General features: G+C 42.3%; 1 protein-coding gene across 5 annotated transcripts in view; it reads right to left on the bottom strand.

Annotated features, from left to right (window-relative positions):
- Positions 1-1,521: 1,521 nt before the first annotated feature.
- Slc17a4 (solute carrier family 17 member 4) overlaps positions 1,522-14,759 on the bottom strand; it is a 17,690-nt gene continuing 4,452 nt past the window's right edge. For 2 of the 5 annotated variants that reach the window (XM_021180225.2, XM_021180226.2), the window contains 11 exons: positions 12,491-12,608; positions 10,263-10,462; positions 9,098-9,331; positions 8,924-9,011; positions 8,392-8,478; positions 6,939-7,057; positions 6,662-6,823; positions 5,597-5,729; positions 5,375-5,522; positions 4,139-4,229; positions 1,522-2,567 (listed from right to left, as the gene is read on the bottom strand). In XM_021180225.2, the coding sequence (XP_021035884.1) occupies positions 2,433-2,567; positions 4,139-4,229; positions 5,375-5,522; positions 5,597-5,729; positions 6,662-6,823; positions 6,939-7,057; positions 8,392-8,478; positions 8,924-9,011; positions 9,098-9,331; positions 10,263-10,462; positions 12,491-12,572 (1,479 nt within the window). In that variant the 5' untranslated portion in view covers positions 12,573-12,608 and the 3' untranslated portion in view covers positions 1,522-2,432. Of the gene's footprint in view, positions 2,568-4,138; positions 4,230-5,374; positions 5,523-5,596; positions 5,730-6,661; positions 6,824-6,938; positions 7,058-8,391; positions 8,479-8,923; positions 9,012-9,097; positions 9,332-10,262; positions 10,463-12,490; positions 12,609-14,759 lie in introns of those variants that run through there. The other 3 variants (XM_021180227.2, XM_021180229.2, XM_021180228.3) reach the window with 3 other exon arrangements.

Below are 14,759 nucleotides of genomic sequence, written 5' to 3'. Positions count from 1 at the left end.
AAATTTGGGGCAAAATTTGTGGTATGGATGTTGGGGGCCAACTGTGGTTCTGATGTGCTGCTTTCTCCCTTATGGTGTCCTGTTGCCCCTATGCCCCAGGCTGGAAGGATGAGGTGGAGTCTGGAATGGGTGGGGTCTGCAGGATCCTAGTCTGTCTGGGAAAGAGTGCTGGCAGGGAGAAGGCCTTCTGTCTTTCTTAAACTATCTTAACTTGTGCACATATCTTTATTCAAATTGGGCTTGTATTCATATACTTTATTCAGGGGAGGACAAGGACTAAATATGAAACTTGGAGAGTGAAAAGAAGTTTTCAGGGTAATTGTGAAATCATTGGTTAGAGTTTAAAGTACTGGGAATGCCTCATTTGCATGGAGAGGCATTCCAGGGATCCCAGGTACTTGCTGGGTGGGTTCTTATCCAGGAAAGAGGAGTTTAACTTGTAGGTCTGCCAAGTACTAATCGGTCATTCCCACAGAGAGGGTATGGGGGATTGGGCTCACCAGACAAGGTCAGAGAAAAGGCAGCCCTGCTGGTAAAGAGGGTACTCAATTTTGTGCAGAGCTTAGAGGAGATATCCAGACATGGTAGACTGCAACCTAAATTACCAGGGTTTCTACAAAATTGGTTCCTTTTTCCCTTTACCTTATTAGCTTTACCTGTCAACTTGGCACAGCTTAGAGCTTCCTGCAAAGGGAGTCTCAATTAAAGCATTGATCAAATTAGATTGGCCTATAACATGCTTTTAGCTGGTGCAAGAGAGTCCAGCACATTGTGGTCAGCACCACCCGGAAGCAGATGGTCCTGGGCTGTATAAGAAGCTCGTGAAATGTGAGGTTATGTCCTACTACCTCCCCCAACCCATGCAATGGACCGCCACTCCCAGGATCGCACTGGAACCCCCAAGCCAACTTTCGTATGCAGTGTGACCACTGAAAATCAGAACCTGATTATGTCCCTTCCCATTAAAATACCTCCACTGATTTCAATTTAAAGACCAATACTCTTTCTTCACTGGGTCCACAGCGCCCTGTGTGTTCTTGACCTCCATGCTTCTATAACCTCTCAGAGCGCACTCTGTTCTTATTCACCCCTGATTTTTCTCTCCTGCCCCAAACCTTTCTATATGCTGCAAATCTTCCCAGAGGGTCTTCCTAGAGCATCCCTAGCATCAGTCTCCTACATGAAGTGACCTTCAGATTCCAGCTCAATTGATGATGTGTAATGGCGGCCACCCTTAAATTAGAGCATGACACTTCCTTATTTTAGTAAGATGTGCCCCTCCTTATTACATATTGCACAGCTATCACCACGCACTCCCTTGTGATACTTTTATTAAAGTCACATATCCCCCCCCCCCCATGATAGTGAACTACTACAAGCTGTTCATGATTGTGATGTCTGGCCCGTTTCCATACACACTAATGTATCCATTAATATTCATTTAGTGTTTGAGCATTTCTCTTCTCTTTTGTTGTTCCTGTGTCACCTGTGTGGATTCTTAATGAAAAGAGACATTGGAAATGAAGTGAAGCAAGCACGGGTCTCACATACATTTTTAGGAGACATTTTACATCAAATGAGGCCCAGTGAACAATGGCTGCGATTGTAAGCATTAGAGAAACAGGCATAGCGTATCCATGATGCTGCAAAGCAGTACCTGAGGAGATCAGAGACACACAAGGCAATTCTACTCCCTAAGACTAAGACATAAGGGATTTGCACAAATCTACATACAGATGAGGGACCCAGGTTAAAGTGGTCAGAAAGAAGGAAGATGTGGATAGAACAGTGGACTCCAGAAAGTGCCTGGGTGGGTGGTGTTCTTATTGCAGACGTGGTTTTGATCCGAAGCCAGGATCCACACACAGAAAGCTGTCTGGAATGGCTGGATTCTACTACTCCTCTTGTCTTAGTTGGAGAAAATTCATTGCTTTCTGCATGATGGACTAATTTTTTTATTGCTCTTCATCCTGACTGTTTTCAGTTAGGCATCCTACACACACCAAGAGCCACAGTGATTCTTTAACCTCCTCACTTGGCATGAGTGGCCTCCTGCCGCAGAACTTCTGGCTCACAAACATCCTGTTTTCCAGGCTGTCGGCTCTCTTTGCTGACAGCTTAGAGTTCGTGGTATCATCCTCCTGTGGTTCCAACTCATCACTGCTGTACTTCTGGCAAACTGTCCTCCAGTCCCATGGCAACAGGGGAAAGTATAGAGGATTTGTAGAACCTGAGATTTCAGGAGTACACAGTTCTAAATAACCAGTCTTTTCTTTTCTTTGTGAAACCTCCAGGCATGGAAAAAAATACCTTTAGTATCACTCAGCCAGGGTCTCTTAAATGATCCTGAAATGAAGCCTCTTCCAGTTGGATAGCTTTAGCTGTCCAGTTGGGCACAAAAGCAAGTCTTTTTTACTCATCACTAACGTTGCTCAGAGATGGGTGAATGTTGGTTCCTTAGCCCACTCCTGTACCTCTGCCTGGCTGAAGATGAGGTAGAAGAGCAGGCCTACTACATCAATAGCAGCTGCAAGGAAGAAGACGTTTCTCCAGCCAAACTCTGAATCCTGGAGACAGGAAGCTACCTGTTAGTAATGGTGGCTTGCTTCTTGCCCCTGGCTCAGAACAGTTGTGGTTCTACGCCTTGATGCTCCTTCTTCTATCTCAGCTCAGCCTTCATGGCTCCCATCTTGCTTCTGGGATAGACTGTTGCATGCCCCACACCAGGACCGCATACCTCCTCTTCCCTCTGCTAAAGGCACTTCCCATCATTTGAATCACTTTCTCACTTTTACTCTAGCACTTGTTTAATGTCACCTTTTCAAAGATTCCTCCTTGACCACACACACACACACACACACACACACACACATACACACACAATCAGCCATGTTTCCTACTCTCTCCTCTCAGAATAATATGTCTGTAATTCACTTTAGTTTTCTGTCAATTTCCTTTTTCAATATGGATTTCATGGGCTATGGCTGGGAGACTTGTATGTTTGTTTGCTAAAACAATTGGTTTAGTACATGCTAATATTTAATAGTTTGTTGAATGAATAAATGTACTGATCAGTTAGTCAAGTGGCAAGAGAAACAAAGTCTCTATGAGAGTTACCTTTTAAACAATCCCTAGTAGCGTGCTTTCGGAGACTAGAAAGGAATGGAAGCTTCTAAAGCAAGGGGGAACTTGATTTCATTAAAACAAACATCTTTTCTTAATCTCCTGTCTTTTCCCTGAGTTACTGACACACAGTCATGGGTAAGTTAAAAATGAGGATTTTTATAAATGTCACAGACATCCATTTCCATCTGAAATTTGTATCTATATAATTCTTAGGCAATGCTCAAGTCATTGGGTTTATTTATTTATTTATTTATTTATTTATTTATTTATTTTTAACCTTCTCTTCTTTCAGGGATTTGTTTGTGAAACAGATTAACAATGTGACCAAACTGGCCTCACAAGTGTGGGGATTATAAACATGCACCACCTTGCCTTGTATATTGTAACTACATCAAAGTGCTTCTTCCCAGATGGAAGGCTTCAGACTTAGAAAGGAGCATCCCAGCACCCGGCTCCCGGGAGCTTCTGCTCTGGGCAAATGTCTCATGCGTGGCAGAGTGAACCCTTGGGAATGCAGGTGTAAGTTGCAGGGAGCTTTTCACTCTGCTGCCATTCACTAAACCATTTGTACATCAATTTCCAAAGACTTGTTAGCTTCCTGGGTAGAAAAACTACTCCATCCTTGTTTGCCCAAAAACATTCAAGATATTAGCACTGAAAGCTTATCCAGAAATCCTGAGACCCCCCTCAGTTTGAGGTAAACTATGACAGGTGATCAGATGATACTGAAGGAGAAATGCCATAAATATTACTGGGAACTCTGGATTTTAACATGAGATGTTCATCTTGTATAAATTCACAAACTGTAAACTCGTTACACTGAGTGTTCTCTCACACACCACCCCCATGGAATATGGAATTTCCCTACATAAATTAAGCTGGGAATGCAGGTGTGTTGGGGGTTCCAGACTCATGAGCTTTGGGGTTTTTTTCTCATGAGCCTTAGACTAGCTTCTACTAACCACCACCATCAGTTCCTTTTATTAATATCCCTTACAATGCTCGGCCTTACCTGACTGATGAAAAATCCAGCAACAGTAGGAGCTATGCCTCCAGCTAGGTAAGAAAAGACTTGCAATAGTCCTTTGAGAAAGCCAGCATACCTGGGAAGGTGTAGCCACACGTGAGCATCTTGGTTGCCCTGTCCTATCTCTATGCTTGTCTCTTGGGATTCTTAATGGTGTACATTAAACCTGAACAAAATATGCTATCATTATATCCTTATAATCCTGTGCTACAGGCTCAGCCTTTCAGGGGATAGCCTATGCTAACATGTCAACTTCTCAGTTCTTACTATTGAGCCCAATCTTGTAGCTTTGTTTAGAGAAGCAAAAGTTTCCTCATTATTAATTAAAGACCTTCTTGTAACAAGCTGTATATCCTCTGAGACCAGCCTATTTCCCACATGTCTTAGTGGTCCATTGTGTGAAGATGAAATATATCCTGTTGCAAGAGTTAGACTCTAGGAGTTTTATGTCTGGCCTCGATTGTTTCTGGAGTGACTTGCACCAGACATAATGATTTTTTCTATAGTAATTTTTCTTTTTCTTTCATTTTTGTGGATATATATGTGTTCACATATGTGTCAGTATGCTCACATTTATGTGTATTGCACATGGAAGCCAGAAGACAATTTTGGGTGTCATTCTTCCATTGACATCCCCATTTCTTTTAGAATTAGTGTCTTTCAGTAGCCTGGAAATTGCCCGGTAGGTTAGACAAGCTACAAGCAAGCCACAGGGCTATTGCCACCTTCACAGCACTGATATTACAAGCATGCACCACTACACCTGGCTTTTCTTAGGTTATCATCCGGTAATGTGAGTTCTAGGGATGTAATTCAACTGCCCATGCTTCCCCGGTAAGCATTTACTGACTGAGACATCCCCCCAACCCTGTTTTCCCTTCATTTAAGCCTCACATAGGCCTCCATAAAGGGATCTCTTGAGACCTTTCAGTGCCCAATCCAATGGACCTGCAGCATCATTCCTTGGCAGAGACTGACATGTGACATGTAAAGTGTTTGCATGGCCACAGACTGCTCTTGTTTCAGCTAGGATTGACTCCATTCACAATGGTGGACTAGCCCAGGGTCCCTTCCAGGAATTATGGAAATGTAGCACTGATGTTACTGTGCCCTGTGACCTGATGCATACACTACCCTTTATCTTTGCATCAGAACAAGGGTAGATAGTGTTCCTGGACCTGAACTGAGCTTCTATGGGAAAGAGGCAAAAAGGGTCCTTACCGTGGAGCTATATCCAAGAAGTTAATGAGGGCTCCTGAATCACAGAGGCTGGCAAAGACAGAAGATAGTACCAAGAAGGCCATTGTGGTGCTGCGGCTAGATCTGACCCAAGGCAGGGGCAGGAGGATTCCAGATGAGACAAGGACCCCTGCAGCAGAACAAAAGGCATAAAGAAGTGGGCTCCCAAGCTCCTACAACCACAGTAGCCAGTCGGGCCCTTACCTACAGCAGTGAAGAGCTTCCTGATAGTGACAAGTCGGAGGATTTTCCTGGAGAGGAGAAAATCTGCCAGTAGACCCCCAAGGATAATGCAGACACAGCCAAACATGAACGGCAGGGCTGACAGGATTCCACTCTGGAGATTGGAGACAGGTAAATGCAAGTGTCCTCAGCACTTCCCCATCTGGGACCTGACTGGTCCTGGATGGATGGTCCAAGTACGTAGTTTTGCATTCTATAAGTATCACTTTCAATGTAAATTAAATCTTTGCCACTACAATTTTAATTTAAATTTCATTCTGGACAGAAAATATGCACATAACTCAATCACCGTCTTAGTTTTTTGTTTGTTTGTTTGTTTGTTTGTTTTGACAGAATCTTCTACTATTTAGCCCTAGCTGACCCAGAATTCATTATATAGAGGAAGTTGGCTCAAATTTACACATCATACCTTACAATCTCTGGCTCCTGAGTGCTGTGACTAAAAGCATGTACTACCATACATGGCTTCATTAATTTTTAATAAAAAAAAGTTCTTTTCATAAAGATCACTTATAGTTATTTTCAACATTATGAGCTATGCTTGGTGGTACATATCTATAATCCCCACAGTGGGGGAGGTGGATGTAAGAAGGCCTGAATTTTGAGGCTAGCCTCGGCTACATAGTGAATCCAAGCAAGCCTAGGCTACTTAATGAAACCCTATCTCGGGGGGAAAAAAATCAAGAAAAGAGAAATCTTATTAGATTTTTTCTTTAAAACTGAATTTATTAATCTATTATAATTTATTAATCTTTTTAAAATTTTATGCTGTCAATAGAGCATCTTGTTATAAATGTTGGCTTCTTTAAGTATAATCTTTTGCACAAGACTTTTAAAAGTTTGACACTCTGATCTGATTTGGAGCCATACCTCTGGCCAAGTGCCAAGTGAACCACACAGAGATCAATGTGAATCCAAGTTATCTGCATTTCTTATGAGGGCCCCTGGCCTAATCCCTCATCCTCAGGGCATGAATGAGATCAGATAGAGAAATGCAATAGCTAGGTCAGCTTTCTTTGTACTCACATCTCGGAGGTTTGCTTGAAGTACAGAGCTGATATATGTGGGTGTATACGCCATTACTGTGGATAACAGCCAGTATTCACAGAAGTAAGAAACTACAATGGCCCAAAGCGGGAGAGATTTCACCATGGCTTTAATGGGAAGAGACCAGCCCAGTGAGCAATCCTAAAGGAAAAACCATGGGATTATCCCCTCCATCACAAGATAGGAGCTCCCCTGCTACACTCTGCCTCAGAGACACCCAGGGATAGGGAACTGGCAAGGGAATTCCTCCATGTACCTCTTGAGCCAGTGAGCATGTGATGTATCTCTTCTCACCAGTGCTGATAAAGGGGTGATTCTGTGGGTCATCATATACGAGAGGGAACCAGAGCAGGCAACAGGCACAGCCAATTCCACCTAGGATAGAAGGTCCAGTCAGCACTAGACCAACTGGCATTTTCTTTCAGTTTGATGACTACTGTGGCTGACAGAATGACCAGTGCTGATATCTTGCTCTCACCCCCAAATGCACCCTTGAATGGCCCTGTCATAAGTGGAAGGTACTTCCCCAGCTCTTGACTTTGGTCTTGCTCATACAACTTGCTTTTGCCATGCGCTAGGGCAGGCTTTAAAAGACACTTTGTTCATTGTTCTCTAGGAAGGAATGTGCTCTAGTGAATCCATGGTCTATGGCAAATGAGAGAAACAGAGAATAGAGCACCCCCAGGTGTTCAGTAGGACTTCAGGAAGAATAACATCTGCTTCAAACCACTGAGTTCACAGAGGCTTTGAAACACACACACACACACACACAGGTTACACTGAGGATCTACACATGGCTTTACGCTTTGGTGTGCTTCCGCTTCATGGCTAAGCACCAGCCTACACACCTCTGGCTGCTTGTACTGCAAAATTCTCTTCTTCACAGAACCCTTTCTTGTCTTTCTCTTATCTTTCTTGTTTTATGTGCACTACACATAGAATAAAATTAATCATCATCAAACAAAATTGATCTAATACAGCCCCTAGAACAGTGTTGGAGAACTCAACAGCATCAGTACTGAGTGGCAATGTGGCTCATTATTATCCCTCGGGTGTCACCTACCTGGTCTTTGGACACAGCATTTCCAAAGGACTTACCAAGGAAAATGGGCATGGCTGGCAACAAGTGTGGGGTCCTGCCTGTCTCTGCCTCCCCAGTGCTGAGATTACAGATGTGCACCTCAATACCAAAATATTTTACATGGGTTCTGAGAATGAGACTTGGTTCCTTGTGCCTCCATGGCAATCACATTACCAACTAAGCCATATGGTGATGTCCTTAAAGTCATAATGTCCCTCAGCTATTTATCTGGACTACTAAAACTCATATTAGTTTCTTTTTTCAGGTTTGTTTTATGTATGTGGGTTTTTTGTCTGCATATGTGTATGTGGACTTTTGGAGATCAGAGAAGGGCATTGGGAACCCTAAAATTAGAGTTAAAGGTGGTTTTGAGCCATCTTGTGGGACTTTCAACTGAACCTGGGTCTTCTACAAGAGCAGCAAGTGCTCCTAACTGCTAAGCCATCTTTCCAGCTCCAAGAACACTAAAATCCAAATGCTCTTTTATAAATCAGCAAGATTTATACCTTGACTAATTTTGGACATTGCCAACTTCACATATATACTATTTATTAGAATATCAATAATCAGAGAAACATCCATCATTCATAGAGAAACATTTCAAGTTTTTAGAAAAGAACAAACTCACCAAAGATGTAGAATATATAAGGCCATCCGAGGGCCTGACAAATAAGACCACCAGCAATAAGGACAAGGAAGGTCCCAAGCATTGACCCTGAGCAAAAGATACAAGGACATTATGGGTAAGAAAGTTGGTCTTGGGAATCAATATGCTTCCTACAGAGTTGAGTGACAGTGACTGAGGGTATGGGCTTAGATCCAGACTACAGCAATACAGACCCTGCTCCCTCACTCAAGGACTGTATGATCTCAGACACTTATCAATCTACTTGTGTCTCGGATTCTCTACACTATGTACTTACTCCTTAGATGATTTATAAGGTTCCTGTGAGGGTAAAATAAATGAATGTAAGCAAAAATACAAGTATTGTTTGGTGCATTATTAACATGCTGTTCTGATCACAAAAGATCCTCTAGTTCTTAAAAGCAAGTATTAAGAAGTGAGGAGTAACTAGGATAGAGGCTTTCATTCTCACAATAGGCCATTGCCGAGTATCCTCTTGGACAGTACTTATAAATGAGATTAATATCCCAGTTACCTGATGCAGCGATGGTGATGAGTTGACTCCTTTCCTGGGGGGGAGCCCATTTGGCCCACAGTGAGTACTGACCTGTTAATACCATAACCTGGGGGAAATTTTCCATTCTTAGAGATATCAGATCATTCTAGAACATAGGTCTATGCCAGTTATACTTGGTAAAGATCTTGATACCTGAGCCATGCCTTGGATGACCCGGAGGACAATGAGCAAGGCTACTCCAGCATCAGCTGCCAGTGGAATGAAGAGAGTCAGGACTGAAGAAATTAACAAGCCCAGACCAACCACGTACTTGGCTCCAAATACTCCAGCCACATAGCCAGTGGGGATTGGAGCTATGAACGATCCATAGTTGAGGGAGCTGAGGAGGATTCCCTGGATCTCAGGTGTCCAGTTATAAACAGGAGCCTAGGGGATAAAGGGGTCCTCATTGTTTGGATACACAGGCGACATGTTTCATTTCATTTTGTTTTTGAGACAGGTTCTCATCAGCCCGGTCTGACCTTTATCTCTTAGTCCTTCTGTTCCCACCTGCAGAGTCTTGAGCTTAGAGCCGTGCCTCACACCTGGCTCAGCTGTTGACTATTCACAGTGAGCCACAAAATTCACTTGGGAAACAAAAAGCAAGTCAAACCTTCATTTTAACCTCTCTCCAATTCTTCCAATCCACCAGTTTCATAAATGAAAAAAACCCTAAGCATATGAATATCATATTCTTTCTTATCACCCTGACTCAAGTAACTGACCAATTAAAGTAAGGGAGACCATGATGGGTGTGGTGATAAATGCATAGAATCCCAGCACTCCGGAGACTGAAACAGGAGGATAATGTGTTTGAAGACAGTAACAAAAATATCCCTGTCTCAGAAGGGCAAAGCATATGTATACTTTGTACACACATATATATGTGTGTGTGTATACATGCACATGCATATGCATATATATCATATACATGTACATATAGGGTCTATATGAATTATACCTTATATATTATAGATAGATACATATGTATTGTGACTTATAGATAGATACATAAAGCCCATAAAGAAAGAAACATACTGAAATATTGAGCATTATGTGGAAGAGAATGGACATAATCTGTGAAGTTGGTTTTGTGGTTCTATAAGACTTTACATCCTTATGGAAGAAGACTTTAATTTTACTGAATGATTAACCATGCTTCGTTCTGACTTAGCCATGGTTTCACTCACTAAGAAGAGAGAGATGAAAATTTCCTCAGATACACATTTATGTTCTCATGCTAAAGGAATTTCATTGGCTCATAAGATGGCCCTTGAATCAAAGAAATCGTTCAGAAACTCACAAAACAGACCACTACCTTAGATTCCTGCCGTGTTTCATTCCAGACATCCTGGGAGTTGGTGGGAGGTCTTTCTGTGGAAGCATTGAGCTGGCTGGATGCTACTGTGGTATTCACCATGGCGGTTATGGCAAAGCTCAAGTTCATTTGTTGGGTATAAATAGAAAAATTACAGAGATGCAAGATGAAGGCCAGACCATGGCGCAGTGAGCAGAAGCCTAAAAGGAGAAGGAATAAAACTTATATGGTCAGTCTTCTGTCTTCTTATGCTTTCTAAGACTGGAGGAGGCAGAAGATTGATGTCTCTTGAATCTCAGAATTATAGGGAGACCAGACACTGTTCTACGGGAGGCCCCATTCTCCCAAGAGGGCTACTTCCCTTGGAAGCAGAGCCTTGAAGAATGTATGGAGAGTCAGCCTCAGAGATGAGGTTTTGGGGGCTCTGGAAGAGCCATCAAGGGCAGGAACAGGTTTAGAACAAGAACTGTCAGGAAGCTGTGATTGCTTATGTGCACATGCATGTGTGCTTGAGTGCTCAGGAGGGTTTGGAATGACTCAGTGCCATTTATAACTAGCAATAAGATATTTAGCTTGGTTGTAGTTTGAGTGTCAGGCTAGTGTTAGGTTGAAGATGTGTATCAGTCTTCATCTTAACATTGTAATCTAGACTTGTGCATAGCTTGCCTGTGTTCCAATCACTTTAGTGTGACCACAACTAGTAGGCAGAGAAATCTAGAGGTAACATGTGGTCACCTTGTTCAAATTCTGAGTTTACAGCTTCTCAGCATCAGCCAGGGAACAAGTGAGACTGTGTAGAGATACACTTGTTAAATTCAAAAATTAACAGATACCGCCTTTGGCCTAAGTTTAAGACCACTTAACTTTGAAAAATCTCCTTCCTCCATATGAAAAAAAAATTATGGTGGCATTTTGGTCATTGTTCTTTTCATGTCATATTCCATTAAACAGGATGACCAGGCTGTCTTCTCCATGTTTCACCCATAGATCAAATCTTTTCTCTAACTCCAACATGAAACTGAACTCATTAGTTAAGTCCCATCTAAGTTTTATCAAGTAGTCTGTGTTGCTTATGTAACTAAATTAATTTTACTATCACCCTTGTTTAATTCTTTGTTGAGAGGGTTTCATTACACAGCCCAGGCCATCCTCAAACTCAAGATCCTACAACTTCAGCCTTCCAAGTGTTGGGGCTACAGGTGTGACCATATTCAGTGCCTGTCATTGTCATGCTTCTTCCCCTAGGGCTTTGATTAGATAGAGGATAGACAGATAGGCATATAATACATATACATTTATGCACAGATCCTGGGAAAAGACCATTGGCTTTACTGTTTGCAGCGTTGATATCCTTCCATTTTGTCCAGCAGCAGCTAGATCAAAAGTCACTGGAAACAATCCTTTATGTCCATTTTTTGTGCATGTGACATACATATCAACTATACTATGAAAGCTTACCCCCATTTTAGTGCTCATGAGTTTTCTCAGATGTCTTTTAATCTTGGAATCAGTCACCTGGATCTCCATCCCAGATGCTTACTAACAGCAAGTTTCCATAGTGTCTGTGTCATCTGCAATTCATGTGGGTTATACAAAAGCCTGCAGGTGCTGGGGGGAGAGCTGAAGGGTTCCTGTGAATGCCTTATGATGGTGCTTGCTCACACTTGACTCTCCTTACACCCTTGGGACAGTCTCCTCTTAGTCACGGGTTATTTCTAATGACAAAACATTTTAGCTAGAATTTTATTCAGCATATGTAATTGAGATGAATCTATAGTCCATGTACATTAGATTATTCTGTCCTTGCTAGCTTTTGGGGTAGAAAGTTGTAAGTTTTCCATCTTGACAGTGACAGTCAAAGGCCAGGGACAGTTTCCTGTCTAGAATCTGCTATGAGGCTGGTTTGGGTTTGTTAGTCATTTGATTTTTATGGATGAACTGTTTTGCTTTTTGCTTATTTTTTGTTTGTTTTTTTTTGTTGTTGTTGTTTGATTTGTTTTGGGTTTTTTGTTTTCACTTCCCAATATGGCCACATGATTCTTACCTGTTCTATGTGCCTTCAAGATTACCTGTGAGAGTGAACTCATTAAATGTAAAACTGCTTCACCACTCCTTGGTACTGTTGACTATCGACAGCAGTGAGAAAAAGGCTATCTATGAAGAAGAAGGAGGCTATGGTGTTGTGTCTCCTACTTCTCTCATACCCAGAGTTCCATGTGTGACTTTACCTTTCTTGAAGGATTGTTCTTGGGTCATGTTGTCACTGGGAATGTCTCCCTCTCTTGCTTTCAGGTCTGCTCCAGTAGACATTTTGACTTTCTTCTCCTAAGGTCCAGCATCTATGTTCTGAAATAAAAGCATGTAAGAGCAAACATAGACCGGAAAGCATCCTGTATTTTATACAATGTAGTCTCCATCCTTGTCTCTATTAGTAACAAAATGTGAGGCCTTGGGAAAGATATAGTTATCCCAAGTCTTAATTGCTTTATCTTTGAGATGAGGGAATCTAGCCTGGAATGCCTAGATCAGATATGCATTTCTTTCTATGTTTCTATGTTCTCTGTTTTAGACTGGTACTTGTAACAGCTGGGCATGAAAAGTTAACCACTTATTTGAAATTTTATCCGAGAGATACCAACAGGTTAAAATTTCTGAGGTGGTGAAAACTGTCCCGTAAAAACACTTAGACAAAAAAAAAAAAAAAAAAAAAAAAAAAAAAAAAAAAAGCCGGGTGTGGTGGCGCACGCCTTTAATCCCAGCACTCGGGAGGCAGAGGCAGGAGGATTTCTGAGTTCTAGGCCAGCCTGGTCTACAAAGTGAGTTCCAGGACAGCCAGGGCTATATAGAGATACTCTGTCTTGAAAATCCAAAAAAAACCAACCCACTTAGACTAGGTAAAATATGGCAGACAATTGTCCATTTTGGCAATTGCTCCAAAGCTAGAGAGAGCTACCTCCATGGATGCAATGAAAAGTTAGAGCAATACACTAACTCTTCTGTGATAGAGGCAGGGTCTGTCTCAGTGGTGCAGGGGTGTGGCCCACTGACTATGAAGGATAAAGGCTGGTCCATGCCAGGAATGAGATTATGAGGAAGAGCCTAACACATAGCCAGAAGCCCCAGAGGCCCCAAACTTGCAGGATCTCTGTTCACTGTAATATGTGACCCTGTCTACACTATTTCTAATCTCTAGCTTAAAAATAGAAACTCTGAAATTTCCTGAAGAACTGGGGCTTTGAATTTGCGCCATCTTTAGATTGAGGATTAAGAACTCTAGTTCCTCTAGTGAAAAAATCAAGGATTGTAAACTAGGTTCTTTGGCTAGACACAGATCACAGCAAATTACTGCAGGTGAAACTCAACTTGGTATGAGCTTGAGGTTCAAAGTGATAAACATCCAGAGAAGCCCATCTAAGCCACATCCTCAGACTTAATGCACAGATGCAAAGTACCTCAGATACAGGAGACTCAAAAAGACATTATACAAACATGCTTAAAGTAATTAAAGATGGCCTATAGACAGTTCAGTGGTTAAATCCTTACAACAGGCCTACTTTGGGTTTCAGAGTGCTGGAAGTGCCCATGAACACCACCAGAAGAGGAAAGTGATCATCGACCTCACCCAGCTGCAACCTCTTCAAGCTGCAATAACTACTGGCCAAGCAGAACATTCTGTATTGATTAATTTTCTATTGTTGTGCTAACACAACATGACTGGGGCACCGTATAGAGCAAAAATGTCGATTTGAGCTTGCAATTCTAGATGATTAGAATCCACAGTAGTGGAGCAAAGGCACGGCAGCAGGGGCAGGAAGCTGAGGGCTCACATCTTAGCCTACAAGCACCAGGCTGAGAGTGCAAACTGGAAGTGGAACATAGTCTTGAGACCTCAAAGCTTGCCCTCAGTAACATACTTTCTCCAGCAAGGTTACACCTCTAAACCCCATAGGGACCAGAAGAAGCCCGAAATGGACCAAGTCCTGAATGAGGGGTGATTGCTGACACAGCACAGCCATGACAAGGGCCAAGGCCTCAGACCCATGGGAAATTGGCAAAGCCTTTCCCCTCATAGATGAGACTTGAACTTGGCAAAGCTTTCTTCAATCCAGGTACATGTTTATAAATGATTGATCAGATGTTTATAGAAAACTAGCAACTGCACTTCCTCCTGAATGTTCATAACCTGAGACTGCCCTCCTCCTACAAAGACCTCTTATCAAGACTTGCTAACTCTTCCCCCCACCCCCTCTGCTGTACATACTAAACATGCCGCGGTTCTGGGCTGTAAAAGAAGTAGGTGCAGGCACCCTACTGACACCCATCATTACCTGACCCTAGTTTTTTGGTAGGTATGCCTATCACTTTTTCATTCCCTCAGTGCCCTTAGTCAGAGTTGCCACATGGGGCATATCAGCCCCTAACAGTGCCACCAACTGGAGATCAAGTATTCAAATGCCTGAGAGCATTGGGTCTTCTCATTCAAATCACACATGCTCA

This window comes from Mus caroli, unplaced genomic scaffold (genome assembly GCF_978045245.1).
Source record: "Mus caroli unplaced genomic scaffold, Mus_caroli_1 scaffold_15, whole genome shotgun sequence".
Lineage (NCBI taxonomy): Eukaryota > Metazoa > Chordata > Mammalia > Rodentia > Muridae > Mus > Mus caroli.
Note: the sequence above shows the minus strand (reverse complement) of the source record. Positions and strands in the feature narration are given on the sequence as shown.